The sequence below is a fragment of the Desmodus rotundus genome, chromosome 12 (genome assembly GCF_022682495.2).
Source record: "Desmodus rotundus isolate HL8 chromosome 12, HLdesRot8A.1, whole genome shotgun sequence".
NCBI classification, from domain to species: Eukaryota; Metazoa; Chordata; class Mammalia; order Chiroptera; family Phyllostomidae; genus Desmodus; species Desmodus rotundus.
Window position 1 is genome coordinate 67775919 of NC_071398.1, and position 20222 is coordinate 67796140.

The 20222-nt window shown below is 50.0% G+C and overlaps 1 protein-coding gene and 1 non-coding gene across 2 annotated transcripts in view; one reads left to right on the forward strand and one right to left on the reverse strand.

Moving 5' to 3' along the window:
* The first annotated feature begins 6634 nt into the window (after window positions 1-6634).
* The window catches only part of PHGDH (phosphoglycerate dehydrogenase), a 34144-nt gene continuing 20556 nt past the window's right edge, over window positions 6635-20222 (forward strand). The window contains exons 1-3 of the mRNA XM_053914834.2: window positions 6635-6902; window positions 15035-15186; window positions 17332-17397. Of these exons, the coding sequence (XP_053770809.1) occupies window positions 6765-6902; window positions 15035-15186; window positions 17332-17397 (356 nt within the window). The 5' untranslated portion in view covers window positions 6635-6764. The remainder of the gene's footprint in view (window positions 6903-15034; window positions 15187-17331; window positions 17398-20222) is intronic.
* LOC112314105 (small nucleolar RNA SNORD62) lies at window positions 18279-18363 on the reverse strand. Its single transcript, XR_002975771.1, has one exon. It is a non-coding gene; the product is annotated as a small nucleolar RNA SNORD62 (small nucleolar RNA).

Consider the following 20222-nt stretch of genomic DNA (forward strand, 5'->3'; position numbering starts at 1 on the left):
CTCTCACTTTAGGCTATTTATTGATAAAGGCCAGGGGGACTTCAGGCAAACAATCAGTTGGGAGGGCCTATGGGAGGAGCTGGGGCTTGTGGAAGCCTCGAACTCTGTGTAATGGTATGAATGCTGCATGTGAGGACCCTACAGGGAGAACTCTATGTTTGTAATAAAGATCTATGGCTCTAAATTCCCCTTCCCTTAACTTTCTTTTCCCTTCTGTAAATACCCCTCCTGCTTGGCATGCAGGCAGAGAATGCACGTGGCTTGCCATATCTGCACGCATTGGGTTGCAAACGTTTCTTTTTTCTGAATACATTCTTTCTGGGGATGAAACAGCTAGTTGATTTTTTTTTTTTTTTCAGTTGGCACTGTCAAAGAGAAAACCACAGGCCCGAAATGGCATCACTTGTGCTAAAGCCCAAGGTACCAAACCTGGAGCTACTATCTGACCTAACTGCTGTTTCAATCTCTTGCAGAAACAAAATTTCAACCAACCAGTCTGGAATTCTCTGCTCAAGCACCAGTGAGATAATGAGTCACATGGGCCCTCTCCGTTCCCACAGAAGGAAGAGGCAGGCTGCTTCACGAAAACCCTTCCCTGGTCTCCGCCCCCAAAGATGTCCTGGTCTAGAAGTGATCCTTTCTTTTCTTTTGTTAATAGCTCCCTTGCCTCACTCTTCTTCCTATAAACACCTTCCATTTGTACAGCTTCTCCACACACACTCCTAATGGCTAAATGGGATGCTGCCCTACTCATGAATCACTTAATAGAGCCAATTGGATCGTCTAATTAACTCGGTTAAATTTTGGTTTTTCTTTTTTAACAATTCTTAACCAGGACTACCCAGGGGTTGGTGTGTTTGTTTTAATGTAAACTCCATGGTTAATTAGAGGCAAGGTTGGGAGTGGGTCCATTCATGTTCCTTCTACCCTTCGTGTCTCCTAAAATTGTCTGTTTCACTGCTACTTAATCTCTCTGTCCTGGATAAAATTTTGTTCTTTTTATCTTGCATGGTCCCGAGTATAGTAGATTTCTGTCACTGTAATACCAAAGTGTCACAATATGGCAGCTTAAAGCAATACGCATTTATTCTCTTTGAGTTCTAGAGTTCAGAAATCTGAGACCGGTGTCACAGGGCTATAAAGTCAAAGTGTCCTTCTGGAGGCTCTGGGGAAGAATCCATTTTCTTGCCTTTTCCAGTAGCTAGAAGCCACCTGCATTCCTGGCTTGTAGGCCCTTCTTCCATCAGATTCCTACGGCGCTCAGGACTTACACAGCTTTTGAGACACTGCCGTTGACGGTAAGGAGGGAGAGCTGGAGATTGAAGAGGGAAGCTTTCTGCAGACTGGACTCCCAAGGCAGGGGCTCAGGCGCCATTCCCAGGTCAGAGAATTCACAGTGCGATTTTATCAGGGTCCCGGTGTGGATCCGAATTGGATCCGAATTTCAAAGACTACCGCCAGCCTCGCTCCCAGGAGACCAGGGCACAAACCTGAATGCTCCCTCATAACCAGGGGCATTTCCTGTCTAGTGACGGTGACATTAATATTCACTTCCCTCTCCCCGTGTCGCTTGACAGCATGTCCCTGTGGACAGGGGCCCTTCAAAAACAGCCTTTCCACTTCTGCCTGTCTCTCCTTCTGCCCTAGGACTTAAAGAGGACAAGGTCTGGAGAGAACAGGCCCACCCGGCAGCCGGTACCTGGTATCAGAGTATCTGGATGTAGATTACTCAGAAGAATGGTAACGAAAGGGAATCGCACAATCTGAAGAGGTATGTTTTGTACAGACACGATAACATTTGGTGAATCCTCCCTGTACCACGTCAAAGCACATCTCGCTGATGACCTGTCCGTCACCTGCCCTGTGTTACTCCCTTTCTGCTGGAACGGTGCTGGGTAACAGCCAGGACTCGCCTGGATCCACTTCTTGAACAGGCAGCCCAGCCTTTCTATAATATATTCTTCCTGCTGGGAAATCAGAATACAATTGATTGTATCAATTATTTTCTTTTTGACATCCAATATATTTGGATGAAACAGTATTCTGCTTCCCTTAGTTTGATTTGGTGGTGCCCCAAACTCCTTTGTCCAGCATTTACCTTCCCTCAGGATGGGTTACTTTCTTAGGTGGTTAACTTCATCCATTATTCATTGATTTTTTTAAAAGATTTTATGTATTTATTTTTAGAGAGAGGGGAAAGGAGGGAGAAAGAGGAGAGAAACATTGATCAGCTGCCTCTCGTAAGCACCTGACTGGGGACTGAACCCCGAACCCAGGCATGTGCTCCAACCTGGAATTGAACTGACCACCTTTAGCTTCACAGCACAACACACAATCCACTGAGCTCCACCAGTTGGGGCCCATTGAGTTGTATTAGATGCACAGAGTTGCCTTGTCAAGTTCAGAGAGTGCCTTGCTGAGTTGCTTCAGGTGCGGAACAAGAGACCCAACTCTGCTAGTCATTTCCATTGTCATCATTATCATAGTGATAAAAACACTGGGAAAGGAGCCTTGTGAGTGTGTTCCTGTAAAGTGATTTACACTCAGGTGATACCTGCCCCTCCTTGCCCCTTCAGTGGTTTCCCATCCCCCTCAGAACAAAATCTAAACCCCTTGCCTTGGTGGAGTGATGCTGGTGTTGCCAACCCTGGGGACCTCATGTGACTTGTTCAGCATCTGCATCCCAGGGCCCGACATTGACCTGGCACGCACAAAGTCTTACAGAAATATTTGTGGGCAAGGTCCTTGAATGTGCCAGACTCGTTCTGCTTTCCCTTTGCCTGGAATGCTCCTGCTTTAGTGTTTGTACGTAACTGGCTCCTTATTTCAGTCTCAACACAAATAATCTTCTTGGAAAGGTCTTCCCTGATGATGAAGTCTAAAATTCACGCCCCTGCTCCCCATCCTCTCCATTATGTCACTTTGTTTTGTATTCTTCATTATACTTATCACACCCTGAGATTACCTTGTTCCACTTTTCATTTATTTAGTTATATTCTGTCACCAACAGGAATTGGTGACAGTCACTTTCTGTCGTCAACCGTGCTTCTCTGGTTCAAGGCTGCATTCCCAGCACCCTGAGCGGTGCCTGGCAGTCACCAGCTCTCAGGACACAGTGTCGCCTGACAGACTGACTGAACCAACGAACGAATGAGGGCCAGGCAACCGTAGACGGCCCTCACTGGCGTGCTTTGCCTGATTTCACCCCCACAACAACCTTACGAAGTAAGCGCTATCCTACTGTTAGTCCCACATGATCAAGAAGAAAACTTCGGCTTAGAGAAGCAATGTAATTTGCCCAAGGTCACGCTATGAGTAACTTGAGAAGCTGGAATTCAAATCCACAGGCGCCTGTTCTCCAGATAACAATTCACCTACCTCTCAAAATCTGTTTTGTTCCTCTTGATGTGGGTTTGGAGATTACAGGCGGGCTCAGTGTTGAAAAAATGGGATTCCTGCTTCTCGGGCTCCTCCCTCCCCCACGAACCTTATCCTCCACAGGCGAGCAGCTGGCCTGGCCTGGTGGGGTCCCCACACACCTGGAAGCAGGAGGGTGCATATTGTTTGTGGGCTTCCTGCACCAGCAGAGAAGAGGCTGGCCTGGGCTCCTACAAAGACCTTCCCCCCAGACTCACTCATCAGAACAGTTCCCTAGGGGCTGGGGCCAGGGGAGGGGGAGGAGTGAGGAGTCTGGAGAAAAAGGAGAACTGTGTTCCTAATACTTCCAAGGGGGCCGAAGTTCCTGTTTTATGGAAGGAGAGAACAACACAGCAAGAGGGAGAATATTTCCCCTGCGCCCACCCTCAATCAGAAAAGTAAAACCCTCACCTTGCAATAGATGTTGGGAATAGAGGTGATTGTTGGGGGCTTATGTCGGGGGGAGGGATACTCTTTACATTAGCAATATCAGGGCTCAGCCGGCTGATTTAATCATATCACTTCTAAAAAATTACTCAGCACCTCGGAGTGAAGTTTAGAGTCAAGTTTAAACTCCCTCTCAGGGCAAGTTCCTTCAGGGGCAGCCCCTGGCCCCTCTGCAGTCTCATCTGCTCCCCTTGCAATTCTTTACATTTCTGGGCCTTTGTAAACGTCACTTCTTCTCCACTTGGCTACTTCCTCTTCTGCTCTCAAGGCCAGGCAATTTGAAGAGCAGTTTGAAGGCAGATTAAGTTTTACTTAGCTCCATATCCTCTAGCCTCTCAGTGTGGTTGTCTTCAGGGAGCACCAAAGTGTCAGCTCAGAAGCAGCCTTGCAGGGAGGAGCCTGCCTGGTGCCCCTAAGCTGTGCTGGGGTGGGGGAGGGGGGCTCTCCTTCTTCCTCCCAAAGCACTTCAGCACATCCCTCCTTATAGTTCTAATGCTATACTTTAAATGTTGTTTTTCTTTCTTTCTGAGGAAAGAGATGTGTCTCATGCGTCACTACATGCCCAGTATTAAGACATGGTACCTGGCACGTAGTAGACGTTCAGTAAGTTGATGTGTGAATGAAATCTCTTCTGAATCTCCACAACATGGAAACCACCATGCTGGGCACTATTAGAGGGTTACAAAGCTGCATCTCTGATTTAATGGGGGCAGGGGAACAGGACATGAACCGTTCGCATATGTTATACAAGGTACTGTGAGATAACTTGAAAATAATGCTACAGAAATTTGAGAACATTTCTGACTTATTGATGGTAAAAATTATCACACACCCTCCTTTCCACCTGGAAATTGACTCTTATCTGTTAACTGTTTTTCTTAATGGGTTTAGAAGTATCCTTCATCATGTGGCATAAATAATAAAGGAACAGCCCTGGCTGGTGTGGCTCAGTGGATTGAGCACCGGCCTGTGAACCAAAGGGTCGCCAGTTCCATTCCCAGTCAGGGCACATGCCTGGGTTGCAGGCCAGGTGCCCAGTTTGGGAGAGTGTGAGAGGCAACTGGATAGATGTATCTCTTACACACCCAAGTTTCTCTCCCTCTCTTCCTCCCTCCCTTCCCCTCCTTTCCCCTCTCTCTAAAAATAAATAAATTTAAAAAAGAAAGAAAATAATGCCTCGGTGACAGATGTGGAAGGTCTTCTGGGGTGTGACTTCGATAGTATCCAAGGGTAGAGGGGTTAGGTTATAGCTTAGAGAGAGCTGGGTTTAGACTCTACCTTGAATGGAAGCAGAGGGTGAGTTGTGGGAGGGGTTGAATGAAAGTAACAAAAATGGGTGCTTCCCAAGTCCCATCCTTAGCCTCCAGCTCTGGGTCTAGTGTGTGTCCCCAGCACCCCCAGGGCTGCTGGCCCCCTCCTGAGAGGAAGAGAAGTGGAAAACTCCCAAGTGCTGGAATGTGGGAACAAGAAATCACCCAAACAAGTAAACAAGATAGCAAATGATCTTTCCCGCTGGGAGCCTTTGGTCTCAAATCCGATTTCTGCCTAGGAACTGTCAGTCCATTTATTCCTTTATAGTACTGATGTTGTGTACTTCTCTAGGATAAGGGTCTACGCTTGATTTTGAATGGTGCAGAACAGTGGCCCACAGCAGTTAACTGGGCCAGCCGTCCATGAGCACCCCCGATTCTGCTTCTCATCCTAGATGGCCTTAAGTAATCCAAACCTGAACAAATTCCTGGTCCCCAGAGAGGAGGGGTAGGAAAGAGGAAGGGCATTAAGAAGTACAAACTTCCAGTTATAAAATAAGATACCAGGACATAATGTAAAGCATAGGAAATAGAATAAAAAACATCATAATAATTAAGGCGACAGATGGTTACTAGACTTGTGGCGGTCGCTCTGCAAGGTGAGATATATAAATGTTGAATCGCTGTGTCGTACACCTGAAACTGACAGAACACTGTATGTCAATTATAACTGAAGTACATTATGAAAAAGAGAAATAATCCAACACTGGAATTCTCCAATATTCCTACAAAGTGGGGCACAGGAGAGCACGCTTGTGGGGCTTAGACAGAAAGTCAGGAGCTGGGAAGTGCCTCCTCCATCAGCGTGTACATTAGTCCAGACATACTGACATACGGACATACCATTTTTCTTCTCTTCATTTTTATTATCAGAGAGGAAGTGGAGGACGAGGAGAATAATCAACTTGACAGAACAAACATTCTGTCTAAATTCACCAGGTCCTTGCATTTTTTAAACTCAGGATTCTCATTGCATCATTCTCTTGGAATTAATCACTGCTCTGTGAGTTCTTAGAAACTGTTTCCTATGGCTTTAGTGCTCTCAGATGTTTGGCCGCCGGAGGAAAGGGGCTACGTCTCTTTAACGTTCCAGCCCCCTTCAACACCTAGCACGGTGCCTTGCACATAATGGGTGCAAGGCACCGTGCTAGGTGTTCAGGAATAAACGCTGTTCAGGAATTCATGAATGAGTCCTTAGGAGGAAAGAGGTGAAGGTGAAACATTGCTCTCAGTGAGAAGGAATCTTTCTCAGTTCACTTCAGATATAAATCAGCTAGTCAGCGTAAAACGTGCTTCTATATGCTCACCAGGTGCAGGGAAGGGTTTTGGCTGAGATTGAGAAATTCAATGCCGGAGAATAATAAAATGGGAGGGGAACTGAAGGCTGAGAACCTCGAGGAGAAGGCGGAGCCATCGCGAGTTGGAGCATTTCTGTCCAATCAAAAGGAGCGGTAGGAGCAGAAGGGGGAGATAAAGGGGGAGCGGGAGATCGTGAGTCCCGCCCAGTTACTCCAGCCTGGCGGTCGCGAGCTCCTGGGCTTAGGTGTTTCTGCGCTGCGAGGGCGGTCGATTCCGAGGCTGGCTCCAGCAATGGCCTTTGCAAATCTACGGAAAGTGCTCATCAGTGATAGCCTGGACCCTTGCTGCCGGAAGATCCTGCAAGATGGAGGGCTGCAGGTGGTGGAGAAGCAGAACATGAGCAAAGAGGAACTGATTGCCGAGCTGCAGGTAATGCGAGCGGGAGGAAGACAAGCATCCTCCGCGGAGGCAGGCTGGCAGCTGCGCCCCGGCCAGCGCGCCCCACCCCCACTCCCCATCGCGGGTATCAGTTGGTCCTGGGGCCTCCTGATTTGGGGGTTGGGGGAGGGGGAGACAGAGGGAGGAACAAACGGCAGCCAGCTGCAGAATGTAAACTTTCCGTTGAGTTTGCAACCGCGCTTTTCACGTTGGCTTGCCACCCGCGAGCAGTGCAACGTGTAGGCTGCTCCAACGGGTCCTGCAAGCTGCCCGCGGGATGCCAGCGCGGCTCCCCAGCGCCTTGGTGCGCAGTGGCCCTGGCAGCTGGGCCCCGCGCGCTGGGGCACCGGGGGAGGCGCGCCAAAGTGGCTTCCGGCGCTGGGGCCCGCGATTCTACCCCGACTGAGCCCTGGATCGCCCCGCGGAGTCAAGCCTTCCCCGCGGGGGGTGGGGCGGCGCTGGCCGAGTCCCAGCCTGTCTCGTGGCAGCTGGAGAAGCTGCAGAAAAGGCAGCAAACGTACCCGCTTCTCGTCTGACGCAAGACCGCTGCGAGTTTTCACCGCCCCTTCGCCTCCTGGTAGCTCGTAGGCAACGCGCGGGCTGGGGGCGCCAGAGTTTCCCGGGCCGCCCACGCGGCCGCCGCCGCCGTGGAGGTCCAGGCTTGGCCTCCGCACGTGGCCCGGCAGATGGCCTCGCCTTGGCCTCATCGCTGGTCAGGAATGACAAGACTGGACTAGAATCCATCCCAGGAGCCCCTAGGAAATTGATATACTGTTTCTTAGCAAATCTTTCTAAGGAACGTATCTCTGTCGTGATAGAGAAATAGCTCAGTCGTCTTCCAGTCTTAATCTGCCTTGGTTGTAAGGGCCCTGTGAGATTTGGTGGCTGCATCCAGTGAATGTCACTTGTTTTGTGAACTCTTCACTCCAGCTCCTGCAGTTCTATACTCCTAGCACTTGGGTGTCTACCCCGCACCCCCCAACTTCCACACCCCGCAGTGTAGCCTCCTACCAGCCTCAACCAGCTTCAGCATGGATCCACCCCTTCCACCCTTCGCTCCCCCTAAAGAGGCAGCTACTGTTATTTCCTCCGCTACCGCATGGTCCTCAGCACTGTCTGCAGCCTTCTCTGCCATTGTATCTGCTGCTGGGTTGCTCCATGGACTCTTCCCCCCAATCCCCGGCCCCATATCCACCCTGTCCTGTACTCAGAGAAGTACCTGACCGGTCCTTGCCTTCAGGAAGCTTGTAGGCGAGTTAGGGAGCCTGGCCAGGCGGCGATCGAGACGATTGACCAGATGAGTGGAAAATGAGACCATGCAGCAGCAGCCCAGCCTCTGCTTGATCCGCCCGCTGAAAAAGTGGAGAGAAGGGGCGATCAGCCTGGACGGGGTGGGGGCAAGGGCCCAGGTTCTGACCTAAGGAGCAGGGTAGGTCTAGGTGAGACAGAGCTCCTCACGTTCTTCACCTCCTCTTTTGTATGGATAGTATCAACGACCTCCACCAGATCACTGGAGTGGGGGAGTGGCCTTCCCTTGGGGGCTTTGTGGCTTTCTTATGGAAGTTTGAGATTTTATGGGGATTGGGGTTGGGGGGAGATGGGCCACGGAGGGGTAACTGCAGGATTGAGAAGAACCAGGGAGGGGTAAGTACGGAATTGGGAAGAACGAGAGGCCTCCGCAGGAGTGGAGGCTTCTGTGAAGTTGGGAGTTCGGCCAGGTGGATGCTGGGAGTCTGGAGCTGCAGTCTGGAGGCCTTTGTAAAGGCCCTGCGAACTTGCAGGACAGAAAGGGTGTTTTCTTGGCTACGCTGCCAGGCATCCTTGGGCTGTGTGGGAGCGCCCAGTCTTCCTGTCTGTTTTTGTAAAGCATTCAGTTGGGAGTGCTGGTTAGTCTCCTTGGCAGCCCACTGGAGGGTCCTTCTCTCTGCTCTGTGCCTTTTTATTCTGCGTGCAGAGGCCTCTGCGTTAGTGTCCCTCCCTCCCCGCCCCCGCCTTCCGCCCCCCATTTAAATCTTTGTTAACACTGAAGGAAGCTTCAGTTCAGCACGTGGCCTGAAGCGGGCGTGGTCTCGGCCCCCACTTGGTATTCCGGGCAGGCATGGTTTGCTCTCTCTCCCTCAGAACGGTCCTTTTTAGACTTGAAGCAAGTCACAGCTAGTCCATTACTGGGTAATGAAGTCGGTTTAATGGGTCATGATTAGCATTTTAAAAAAACAAAATAAGAAACATCAGAGAGCAGCGGAGATACCAAGGCTAATAGTATGTCATGAAATTTGTTTCAATTATGTGTGTAGTTGAGAGGGGTGTGTGGGGTGTGAGTTTAAAATCACAATTTAATCTCACGTTTCTTAACTGTGGGTCTTAATTCAAAAACGTTTAGAAAACACTGACTTGGCAAGAGAAAGCATCTTGTTCTGAACGCACAAAACCGAGACTGCCCTCCTCCTCTGTGGGCAGGTGCCATGTCTTCAATATGCAGGGAACATTTAACTCTGAGCGCACATCAGTGGCTTTTAAACCGTGACTGGGACCCACAACCAGAAATTCACTTTACATCACGAGTCAGCATACACACACACGTGTACATGCACACATTTAGGTTTCATGAAAGAATACCTTCACCGTATGTGATGTGTTGGCTTGTTTTCTCCTGTTGCATTAAACAGCAGTGCTGGTCAGAATCCAGTTACTACATGCTGGTAATAACTTAGGGTTACTACATGCTGGTAATAACTTAGGGAAGCACAGTGACACCTTTATCTCAGAATTTTAGGAAAGATAAAGAAGGGAATAAATTTCCATGCAAGAGTCTTTTGAAAGGCTCATTTAAAGTAGGAATTTCCAGACGGTACGCCAGGATTTAGTTTGCAAAAGTTAAATAATCCCCAACTTAATCAGGATCACATCCCTTGTACACAACAGTGCCTACCTGCATCCTTTGTGGCTGGGGAACTGACCTGGAAATTCTCTTGGACTTCTTGCATGATTTAAGTCAGACGCATGAGCAATGCTAGCATCGCCCCCAAGGCCAAGCCTGTCCTTGTTAGGAAAGAAAGGATGTGTGAACTTGGGAAACGTGAATGGTTTCCACTGCTGAGTTGGCAGTTTGTCCGGAACAGCCATCGATCCAGCAGAACAGGGGCCTGCTGTTCTCCAGCGCTGAGGCAGCTGGGGGATGGGGCCGGGGCAGGGGTGGGGAGGAGGTGTGCCTGTGCCAGCTGATGCTCCGAACACTGATAGCGGACTCACAGAGCAGAGAACAGTGGCGAGAGAGTTGTACTCCGCCCTGGGAGCGCCAAAGAGGACCTCGGAGATGCTGGAGAGAAAAGGTCACAGCAAACTGAGGATGAATCCCATTACAGAGGATTTGCAAAAGGCTGTAGTTTTCTACATGAGGAAAGGAGAGGAGAGCAGCAGGCTGCATGGAGCCAAAGCTTGGGAGGAATGACATGTGGCCTGAGAAGAGGGTGGTGCCTGAGGGTGCCCAGTATGTTGAGGGATCAGCAGGAGATAGGTGGGCGCATCATTTCTCATTAGATATGTGCTGATGATGCAGCTGAATGAAGCTGGGGTTGTGGAGGGTGTAAGAGGCCTAGGAAGCTAGTGAACTCTGGCCAACAGGGGTGGGACCAGGGTTTGCTGAATGGGAGTCTCTAAGGGCAGATTGTCCTCTTGGTTCGGGCAAGCCCTGAGTGTGCATCCGTGCTGGGTTGCGTGGAGACTTTTCAGACTTCCTGGCTCCTAAGAAAGCTGGTTTGAGGGGCACCACCCTTAGGGAAAAGTAGAGAGAGGCTGCAGGGTAAATCTCCCTAAGGGAGATCCTTCCATGGAGAGGGGCTGGGCTGGTTAAAGAAAAACTATTGCTGTTCCTGAACTTGTCCTTGGCCTACAATAATGGAGTGGACAGCTGGGAAGCCTTCGTCCGCCCCCACAGCCAGTCTGTTCTGTTCTCTGAGAAGCAGATGCCCGAGGTTTGGGGAGGGTGGTGGCAGCTTTGGAGAGAGAATTCAAGGAGGCCAGACCCTTGGGGGTGACTCAAGGGGGTGATTGGGTAGCATGTGCAGAGCAGGACTGGGCCTGAGATGTGGGCCCAGAAAAAGAGGCAAAGTGGTAATGACTGTGACTCTTTGGGTGGTCCCTGCCCACTTCTTGGTAGTTGAACTTTGACCCCTGGTCTTGGACTGCCCACTTCACAGGAGGTTCTGTTTCCTCTGTGCTGCCAATTACCTAAGGTGCCATTGCTGGTGGGAAAGGAATATGCCTGGAAAATGTGCTGTGCTGCGAAATTGCCCTCCAGGAAGGGTATGTAATTTCCACTCCTATTTCCCTGCCTTTTCACCACCACCGAGTATTGTCCACTTTCTTTTTGCCAATATGATCCCTGAAGTTACCACACGGAGCACCGACTGGTAAACATAAAAGGTTGCTGGTGAGGATAAAAAAATTAAAGTAAAAAATAAAAGAAAGCATCGTGTTTTGATCTTCTGAACCTAATACACGACTTTGCCTTACTACCGTCCCATGGCAAATTAGGAAGTTTCCTGATTTGATTTGATTTAAAACATCCATTCACAGAGATGTCTGGCAAGGAACATCTTAATAATGTGAAAGTAATTTAAAGTGACGTGTGCCTCACTGGTTCGCGAGAAAATGTCAAGGGTGGTAATACTCTGATCTGAAAACGGGGTAAACTAAAAAGGGTACATTAAACTGTCATTAAGGTAGCTTCTTTGTTTTTTTACTTTGCTCAATTACAGTTGATATTCAATATCATTTTACATTAGTTTCCGGCATACAGCATAGTGATTAGACATTTATACAATCTACAAAGTGATCCCCCGGTGACCCTCGTGCCCACCTGGCACCACACATAGTTACTACGGTATTATGGACTGGAGGGCGGGACGAACATAGGTTGACAGTTGTTTGCGTGGAAGACGATACGATACTTGCTAAATAACAGTACAAGAATAAATCTGTTTCACGTACTCACAGCTGTAAACCTGCGTGTGCCCGCCCTACGTTCCCCATGCTGTGCCTGACAACCCCACGTCTATTTTGTAACTACAAAAATACACTTTAAAATTCGCATTTCTTTGATGTCTAGTGTTTAAAGTTTTTTTTTATCAATTAATGACCACTGTGTTAGTTCTTCTATAAATTGCCTACTTACTACAGCTTTGCTGTTTTTTTTTAACTGTGTTTTCTATCATTTAAGTTAGAAATTGATATGTAGGAAGCCTTGATTATTTTGGGGGATGAATCTTTGTTCTTTTACACATGTGGCGAAGAGTTTCTTCCTTGTCAAGCTTGGCTTTAACTCTGTTTACCGGATCTTTTCCATACGGAAGTTCAAATTTCAAATGTAATCAAATTTGTGCGTATTTTCTTCGGTGGTTTCTGGGACTCACGCCTTGCCTGTGAAACTTTCCCGTCCTGAGATCACAAACATAATCCCCTCGCATTTTCTTCTAATGCTTGTATTTTAAAAAGTTATTTAATTCATCTGGATTTTCAAAAATGTGGAGCGAGGTAGCAATTAAATATCTTGTTCACTACCTTTTCCTGGTGCCATTTATTGTACAGACCTTCCTTCTCCCATGAGTTTGAACTCCACCTTTATTTTCGAAGGCCCCACACATACGTGGACCTGTTTGTCTAGTGCCCATTGGGTTTTGTTCATTGATTTCGCAATTTCTGACCTTTTTTCCTCCTGGCTCCCTCCCAACGTGTTCTCCCTTTTCGGAAAACTCTTGAGTGTTCTGTATATGTAGATCTAGTCCTCTTTACCATAGTCTGTAGGGGGATTTCTGATGCTGGATTTTCAATCATGTGACCTGTGCAGATATTTGGGAAAGACGGTGGGGGTGGGGAGAATGGTAAGGTTAGGTTTCCACGGGCCTCTCTAAACATGGGATTCATTTTTTCAGCGGGGTGTTTTACCGAGTATCAGCTATTAAAGTAATCTTTGCCATAGAGACATAAAATACAGATGAGGAAAGCAAACCGCAGGTCAGAGGGAGGACGTCTAAATGTGAGACAGATGATAAGAAAGTAGAGGAGGCGCAGTGAGGGAGTCCAGGGTTGTTTGCAAAGGTTTCACGGAAGGGAAATTGATTGTGTCTTGAAAAGCTGGCAGTATGTGGCCAGGCAGGGGGATCCTTTTCTTTGGAGCCAAGTGCGGTGGACTTGAATGTAGGACAGACAGCAGTGGCCCCTTTCTGCCCGGGCATTGGCTGATGTTCAACTAGGGAGGTATTCAGAATACCTGGTGCTGGCCGTCAGCCCAGACAGGGTGGCTCCTGTCTGTTTCCTCTAGGCTTTCCATGCTTTGGGCACGCTGAGGTCACACCACTCACGTGCAATGGGGAGTTCCCCTGTGTCTGTCACTGTGAGCTTGAGAGGTGCAGCTGTGAATTTACCTTGTGCTGACAGGGTCTAGCATAATGCCAGATCGAGGTCTGTCCAGCCATGCACTATGAAAAATAGACACATTTATTGAAGACACAATATAAAAGAAACATTGTATACAGGACAATGACGCCTCAGTCCCCTTCACAGTAGACACTTTGGGACCTCACCCAGTTCTCCTAATTGCCATCACGTGCCCTGTTATATTTTGCTGAATCTCATCAGTGGTCTCAAATTTCTTCCCCTTCAAAGGTGATTTTAGTTTGGGGAAAAGCCAGAAGCTGCAGAGCCCCAAATCTGGGCTGTAAGGGGACTGAGTCACTTGGGTGATTTGATGTTTCACCAAAAACTCTGCCTGAGATGTGAGGCATGAGCGGGTGCATTGTTGTGATGAAGCTGCCAGTCTCCAGTTGCCCGTAGCTGCAACCTTCTGAATCATCCAAATAGTTTCCACAGAGGAATGTTCAAGCTTAATGCAAAATCTGATGCAGGTTCACTGCTGTAGTCTCTCAGTCATTTTGAATGTGACGACCACACAGTACACGTGCTCACTCAAGGGCATCTACCGCCCCCACTGACTAGTACAGTGAGGTCATCATTGTTCACGTGTGTGCATTCCAGTCCACTCGCCTTGGCTGCCAGGTTACGCTGACATTGTGCAAATTGTTCCGGTTAACAATGGCTGGACTTTTCCGGACAGACCTCGAAAGGAGGAAAGAAAGTTCTCGTGGGATCTAGTCGAGAGCTTCACTGAGGAAAATCCAGAGACTTTACTAGTGGGAGTCAGGTCAGATGTGGGAGGGACTCGAGGGGCCATCTGCTCCCACCCTCATAGGGGCGGAGACCAGGCTGGGGGTGATGTGACTGGCCTCGGCCTAGAACTCCAGCCTCCCAGCTCGACCCCCAGCCTGCTGTTCGTGTGACGACACTTGCTGCTTCCTCACCCACCTGGGACAGCCAGTTTGGGGCAGACGTGTGCTTGCTCACCCGCTCTGTTTCTTAGGGATTCTCATGGGGTATAGTGGCAACAATGTCCTTACTCTGGGAAGATACCCCAGGGTCCTGGATGAGCCTCTGAAGACGGTCTTGGGGTCTAGCTTAGCCCAAGTAAAGTGGCTGTGATGACTAAAATCTCTTTTTTTTCACATATGTATTATTTTTAGTCAAATGTTGCCTGGATTTCTGAGCAATTATGGACCAGTTTCATTGTTCTCCCCTTTCCCGTTACTTTGGTCTCTATTTTAGGAAATGTTTTTCTTTCAACCGTTTTGCCTTTTATGCACTTCACCTTTTCATTCAGCCAACCAGAACATTCACTGAGTGCCGTCCATGTTCCAGCGTGGGGGCTTCCAAAGTAGAATTCGGCCCCACCTCCTCCAGTCGCTCAGGGTCGATGCAGGAGTGGCGTCCCCTGAGCGGGGCCAGCTGTTGTGCCAGGTGCCATACCTGTCCTGTGTCATTGCCTCTTCCCACACAGTTGAGGAGGCTAAAGCTCAGATTCGTAGCTCCTAAGGGATGGGGCCTGGGTTTGAACCCGGACACGACTAGTGGAGCCTCTCGGGTGTGTAAACAGTACGTGGGTGCCCTTGCCTCCCGTTCCTCGAGAACATCCTGAGTCTGCCAGCGTGTGGCAGCCCCCACTTTGGGCAGAGAAGCTCCAGGAGGCCTTCAGACCAGCTCTGTGCACCCAGATGTTTCTCCTTCTGCCTCAGGACTGCGAAGGCCTCATCGTCCGCTCGGCCACCAAGGTGACCGCTGATGTCATCAACGCAGCAGAGAAGCTCCAGGTTGTGGGTCGGGCCGGCACGGGCGTGGACAACGTGGATCTGGAGGCCGCAACAAGGAAGGGCGTCCTGGTCATGAAGTGAGTCGTGGAGGCCTGGAGACAGACCTCGAGGAGGGAGGAGAAAAGTTAATTCAGAGAACGCTGGGTCGGAGTCAGAGGGCTTCCAGGAGGAGGAGGCCTGGTCTAGGTCGAGTCCAGACAAGGGAGGGGGTCAGTGCTTCCAGCTTAGTGGCGCCCGAGGGTTTGACCTTGAGACTCTCTTGTAAACTCAGTGCCTCACAAACCACCCCACAGGTGTTTGTAGTCTGCAGCCTGGTTCAGGAATCAGAAGAAAGTTAGGGAATTTGTCTGTCTTCCCAGCTGCAGCTCTGCCCTCAGCAGCTCCCCTGTTCTGTCTGGAGCCAGATATTGTTAGGTCCACTCCTACGGTAATTGCAAATGCACAGCCTTTGCTACTAGGGCGACTCTGCAGTCTTCATCTTCCTCACTTCCCTGCACCCCCTGGAGCCAAAAGCACAGTTTCGTTTTCACACCCCAGGGCCAATAGGAAAAGTGTCCCTGCTGGAGCTGTTTTTGCAGAAATTCAGGGGAAACGTCACGTCAGCACCCCAGTGCAAGGGGACACTCCTTTCTGGCTCCCATCTGGCACTTGGTGAGGCAAGACTATCCCCCATCCACTTCTCTGTCCCTTGGAGTCCTTTTCTCTTCCCTTGGGAACCTCATAGTCCTCAAGTCCTTTCCCTCCACTCCCCCTGTAGGGTAGGGGTGAGTTGGCTTGTCACCTGACTTAGGACAATATCCAGCAGTAGGAATGTTAACCAGTCGCCCCTGCGACATTCTGGCCCTGGCCCCAGAGGCAGCAGCCCACCAGCCCTGCCCCTCCTCCCGCATCCCCATCTGGCCTGTTGCCTGGGGAGTTGGGGAGCCAGGGTCCGGTGCAAAGACGGGCTCTGAGAATCCTTTTTTTCTTTATTTTTTAAGCCAAACCATAAAACCAGTTTTATTAAAGAAAGATTTTGCATGATTTACTTTACACTGGTCTGTCCTGGCACGCCGCTAATGATACCGGAGTCACCAGGTGAATGACGCCAGCGTGCGTGCTCTGGTGCTTCCCACACGCCGGCCGATTCAGTACCATCGCCACCTAGTGACGGCACCAATCTCGGCCGGCGTGGCCTGGTCCTCCACGGCAGTCCTCCTCCAGGCTGGACAGCTGTTGGCGAGGATTTCTGGTCCTTCTCAGAGACTGCTTGTATCCCAGCTCGTACTTCCCACCTTTTGTAACAAAAGTCGGAGCCTCGAGTTGATCGACCTCAGTGACTTTTTCATCTTCTTTGCGGCCATCATCTTCCTGCCTTAGGTGCAGGATGGCCTCCAACCAAGACAGCCACCAAGATGTCTGAGAATCCCTTTATGTTGACCTTTTTTAAAATGAGGAATCTCTTGACCTCTTCTCTCCTTGTAACCGTCATTTCCAGAGATGAAAAGACCCAGTAGGGGAAAAAGGAGGGTGAACAAGTACGTTAATAAATCCTTTCAAAAACAAAAAAAAGCCCTGGAAAAAGAAAAACAGGTGCATAGGCCACCATCTCTTCTCCTTTCTGTAAAATGGGCAGAGTCAGTGTTGCTCTGAGTGTAAGGGTGTGAGGGAGCTTTCTCACTTTAGAACTGGTTGAAGGGTGGGAGGAGAAGCCCCACAGGTGGAGATAAAACTGTTCACTTTGTTACTAATAAAGGCCATGCGGGCACCTTTGTGGAGGTCAGTGGGCAAGGGCTGACCTCTGCATCTGATAGATGCATCACCTGTCACGAGCACAGTCCCCGTCCGATGGGCATCAGGGAGCCGCGGCGGATCTGTGCTTCCTGCAGGCAGGTAGATTCAGAAATGAGAGGAGACACACAAGGTCTGGGCCACACACCTTTCCCAATCGAGGAGACACTTTCGTGCCTCCGGGAAGTGAATTTCGGTGGAGAGACCAGGCGTGTTTCTCTACTGGAGGTCCCTCCGCATGGAAACATAAAGCCAGCATTTCCTCCCAGCCCTGGGGTGTAGCAGGGGCACACCGGAGAAACCAGGGGCGGAGGAGTAGGGTTTGCATCGAGAGCAGGTAAGCTCATGGAGCAGGAGAGGGAGCACAGCGTGTCCTCAGGCTTCTTGCTGGGCCGGGGGTGGGAGTGCTGAGTCTGGGCCTGCTGATGTCCCCTCTTTCCTTGGTTCCTCAGCACCCCCAATGGGAACAGTCTCAGTGCCGCGGAGCTCACCTGTGGGATGATCCTGTGTCTTGCCAGGTAAGTCGCTGACTTCTCACAGCAGAGCCAGTCCCTCTGGTATGTCAGTTAGTACGATTCCCCAAGCAGAGTGACCCACAGAAACTTAGGAACGCTTCAGCCTCGCGACGTGCGGACTGCCAGGAACCTTCAAGGCTGTCAGTCGGCGGCTGAAGGTTCAGTACACTGGCTCTGGAGCACCGAGGCCCGGTTCCCAGTGCTTGCACACGGGGAGGGGCGGCTACCGGGCTGCTGCTCATCGCCCAGGAGCAGGGTCGTGGAGGAAGAATTATGCGTGATCTTTCACTTCTCCTTTCTCACTTTCCACCCTCCGCATCCATCCTCCATGCCGATTCTGGCGGTCGGTTTCTACACATGAACCTCCATGCTCTGAGCCTTGCAAATGCTTTCCTGCTGCCTGGAGCACCTTCCCCAATGCCTTCGCGTGGGGAACTGCTCGTTCTTCGAGATTAAGCTCCAGTGTTAATTCATCCAAGAAGCTGTCTCTGGATTCCTAAGCTGGGCCCTGTTTCTCACAGATTCCTCTGGCTTGGTGACAGGGCTTAGCCCCTCTCTGTCACCGTCCTCACAGGTCTGTGTTGTAATAGAGTAGACTAGAAAGCTGCCCTCAGATCCCTGTGCCCTTCATAACACAAGGGAACACAAATGGTTAAATCTTTTGCTCTTTTAGCCAGAATCCTGGGGGTGGGGGCCTCTTGAGTAGTGGGGACAGCCTAGGAACCTTTGGACGGACACATAATATGCGTGAGTCTTACTGTGATGGGCAGTGAAATGACTGTTGAACAGGCGTTTCTGTGACGAAGGGGCAAGGCATGGAGCCAGGTGTGGGGCAGGGAGCTGCTCTAGGTCCCTTGGCAGAACCTTGGGTTCTTTTTCCTTGATCTCTCGGGTGCTTTCCTCTTCATCTCCCTGGAACTGAGTCCACAGTGGAGGGTCAGAGGCTCTACGGGAATTGAATCACTGAGACCTTGGATCCTTGCAGCCAGGCAGCCAGGTCTCCTTGCTTCTCTTCTCAGGCCTGAAATCTTCTGGGGCCAAGAAGTCACTCTTTCCCCTTCTCAAGACCAGCTCTCCCCTGCTGGGGAGGACCCCGAGAGACTCACCATTGTCTCACTCTTCTGAGGTTTCTACCTGCGATCCTCTTAGATATTCACTGGTGTTCACTGGTCAGTGAAGAGGGGAGGAGGTCGGAGAAAGAAGAACAGGGACAACTGCCAGAGCAGAAGGGAGGCAGCCTGGAGGGGTCGCTGAGCGGGCTGTCTGGGTATCCCAGACCATCTGGGCTGCACGTACTTCCCCTGGATAAGTCGGGGGGGCCTGAGCCCTGGTGTTACCTGTGCTCTTAAATTCACTGCTGGTTTTGGGGTTTTCTTGTTTGTTTGAGTGAGGGAGGGAGGGATTTCCTTTCTATCTAATTCATTCTCTCACCTTTTTATTTCTGGAGGTGGAAAGAGAGGCTTGGGAAGCAGGAATAATTTTTTCCCTATCCAGGAGTCAGAAAAATGGAATGACTTAAAGGGGGCGCCCCAGGCCGAGTCCCTCATCCATGACATCACTCATCAAAGATGCCTCAAAACTAAGAAACAAGTACCCGTGAAAAAGGAATTGCCGTTTCTCATAACTTGTATGTTTAATCAGACTGCTTTCCTAACAGGGCAGTAATAGGCGGGAATGGGAGCTGCGAATGGGCAGGTCAAGAGCACTGGGCCCTGGGGGTGTAGAGGCCCTGGATAGGCCTCACAGCGGGGGAGGGGCACTTTGAACAGATGACAGGAGTTCTCAGGTGCCGGAGAAGAACAGTGACATAGAAAGACAGGAGAAAGCAACAAATGCAGATTTCCCCATTTTGCCTGCTTTACCTTCTCCTCTTGTAAGTCAGGCCATTCGGGAGGCCCCTCACCCACATCTTGGTCCCCGAGTCTGGCCTGGTGAGGACCTAACCTGGCTCTATGACCAGCTGGGTGCAGCAGCTAGAGGGAGGGTCTGGGGGTTTCTCGTGGCCCATGGTGCATCTTAGGCAGCACTGTGGAGTCAGGTGGCCAGAGAGCAGGAGGTAAGGAACTAAGAGGAGGCAGGTAGAGGGGTGGGGGCTCCCTCACACTAGATGAGGCATTTGTCAGGATGGCTTTGCTGAAAAGAGAGCACTTCCTCAAGGCGAGTCACTCTACGTAATTACTTTCCTGAAATGAGGCATGATGGGCAATAGCAGGGAGGTGGAGCTTCTCCCCCTGAAGCTTGTTCCTTAAGTTTGGCCAAAGTTACCCACAAGTCCATGGGGCTCTCATCACAGGGGAGCAGCTCTACCCTCAGGTGCGAGTCACAATAATGTGGAAACGTGAAAGAATTTGTTTTAAACTTCTTCTTTTTAAAGATTTTACTTATACATTTTTAGAGAGGGGGAAAAGGGAGAGAAATATCAATGTGTGGTTGCCTCTCACATGCCCCCTACTGGGGAACCTGGCCCGCAACCCCGGCATGTGTCCTGACTGGGAATCGAACTGGTGACCCTTTGGTTCGCAGGCCATCTCTCAATCCACTGAGCCACACCAGCCAGGGCAGAATTTTTTTTTTAAATTTTTTATAAGAAGTCGGCAAAGTAGAAACATAGGAACAATATCTTGGAATCTCTTTTTTTGTGCTCACACACACAACACACACCACTGAATTTTGTGGCTGTCAAGAAAGCCTGCATTTAAGTACTTTGGCTACCTGGTGGGGTCTTCCTTGGCTTTGAACCAGTTCAGCTGACTCCAGCTGGGTGATACTGGGTGAGGTGTTTAACCCTCAGTGCCACGCGTTACGCAGTTGAGTGTTAAAAAAGCTAA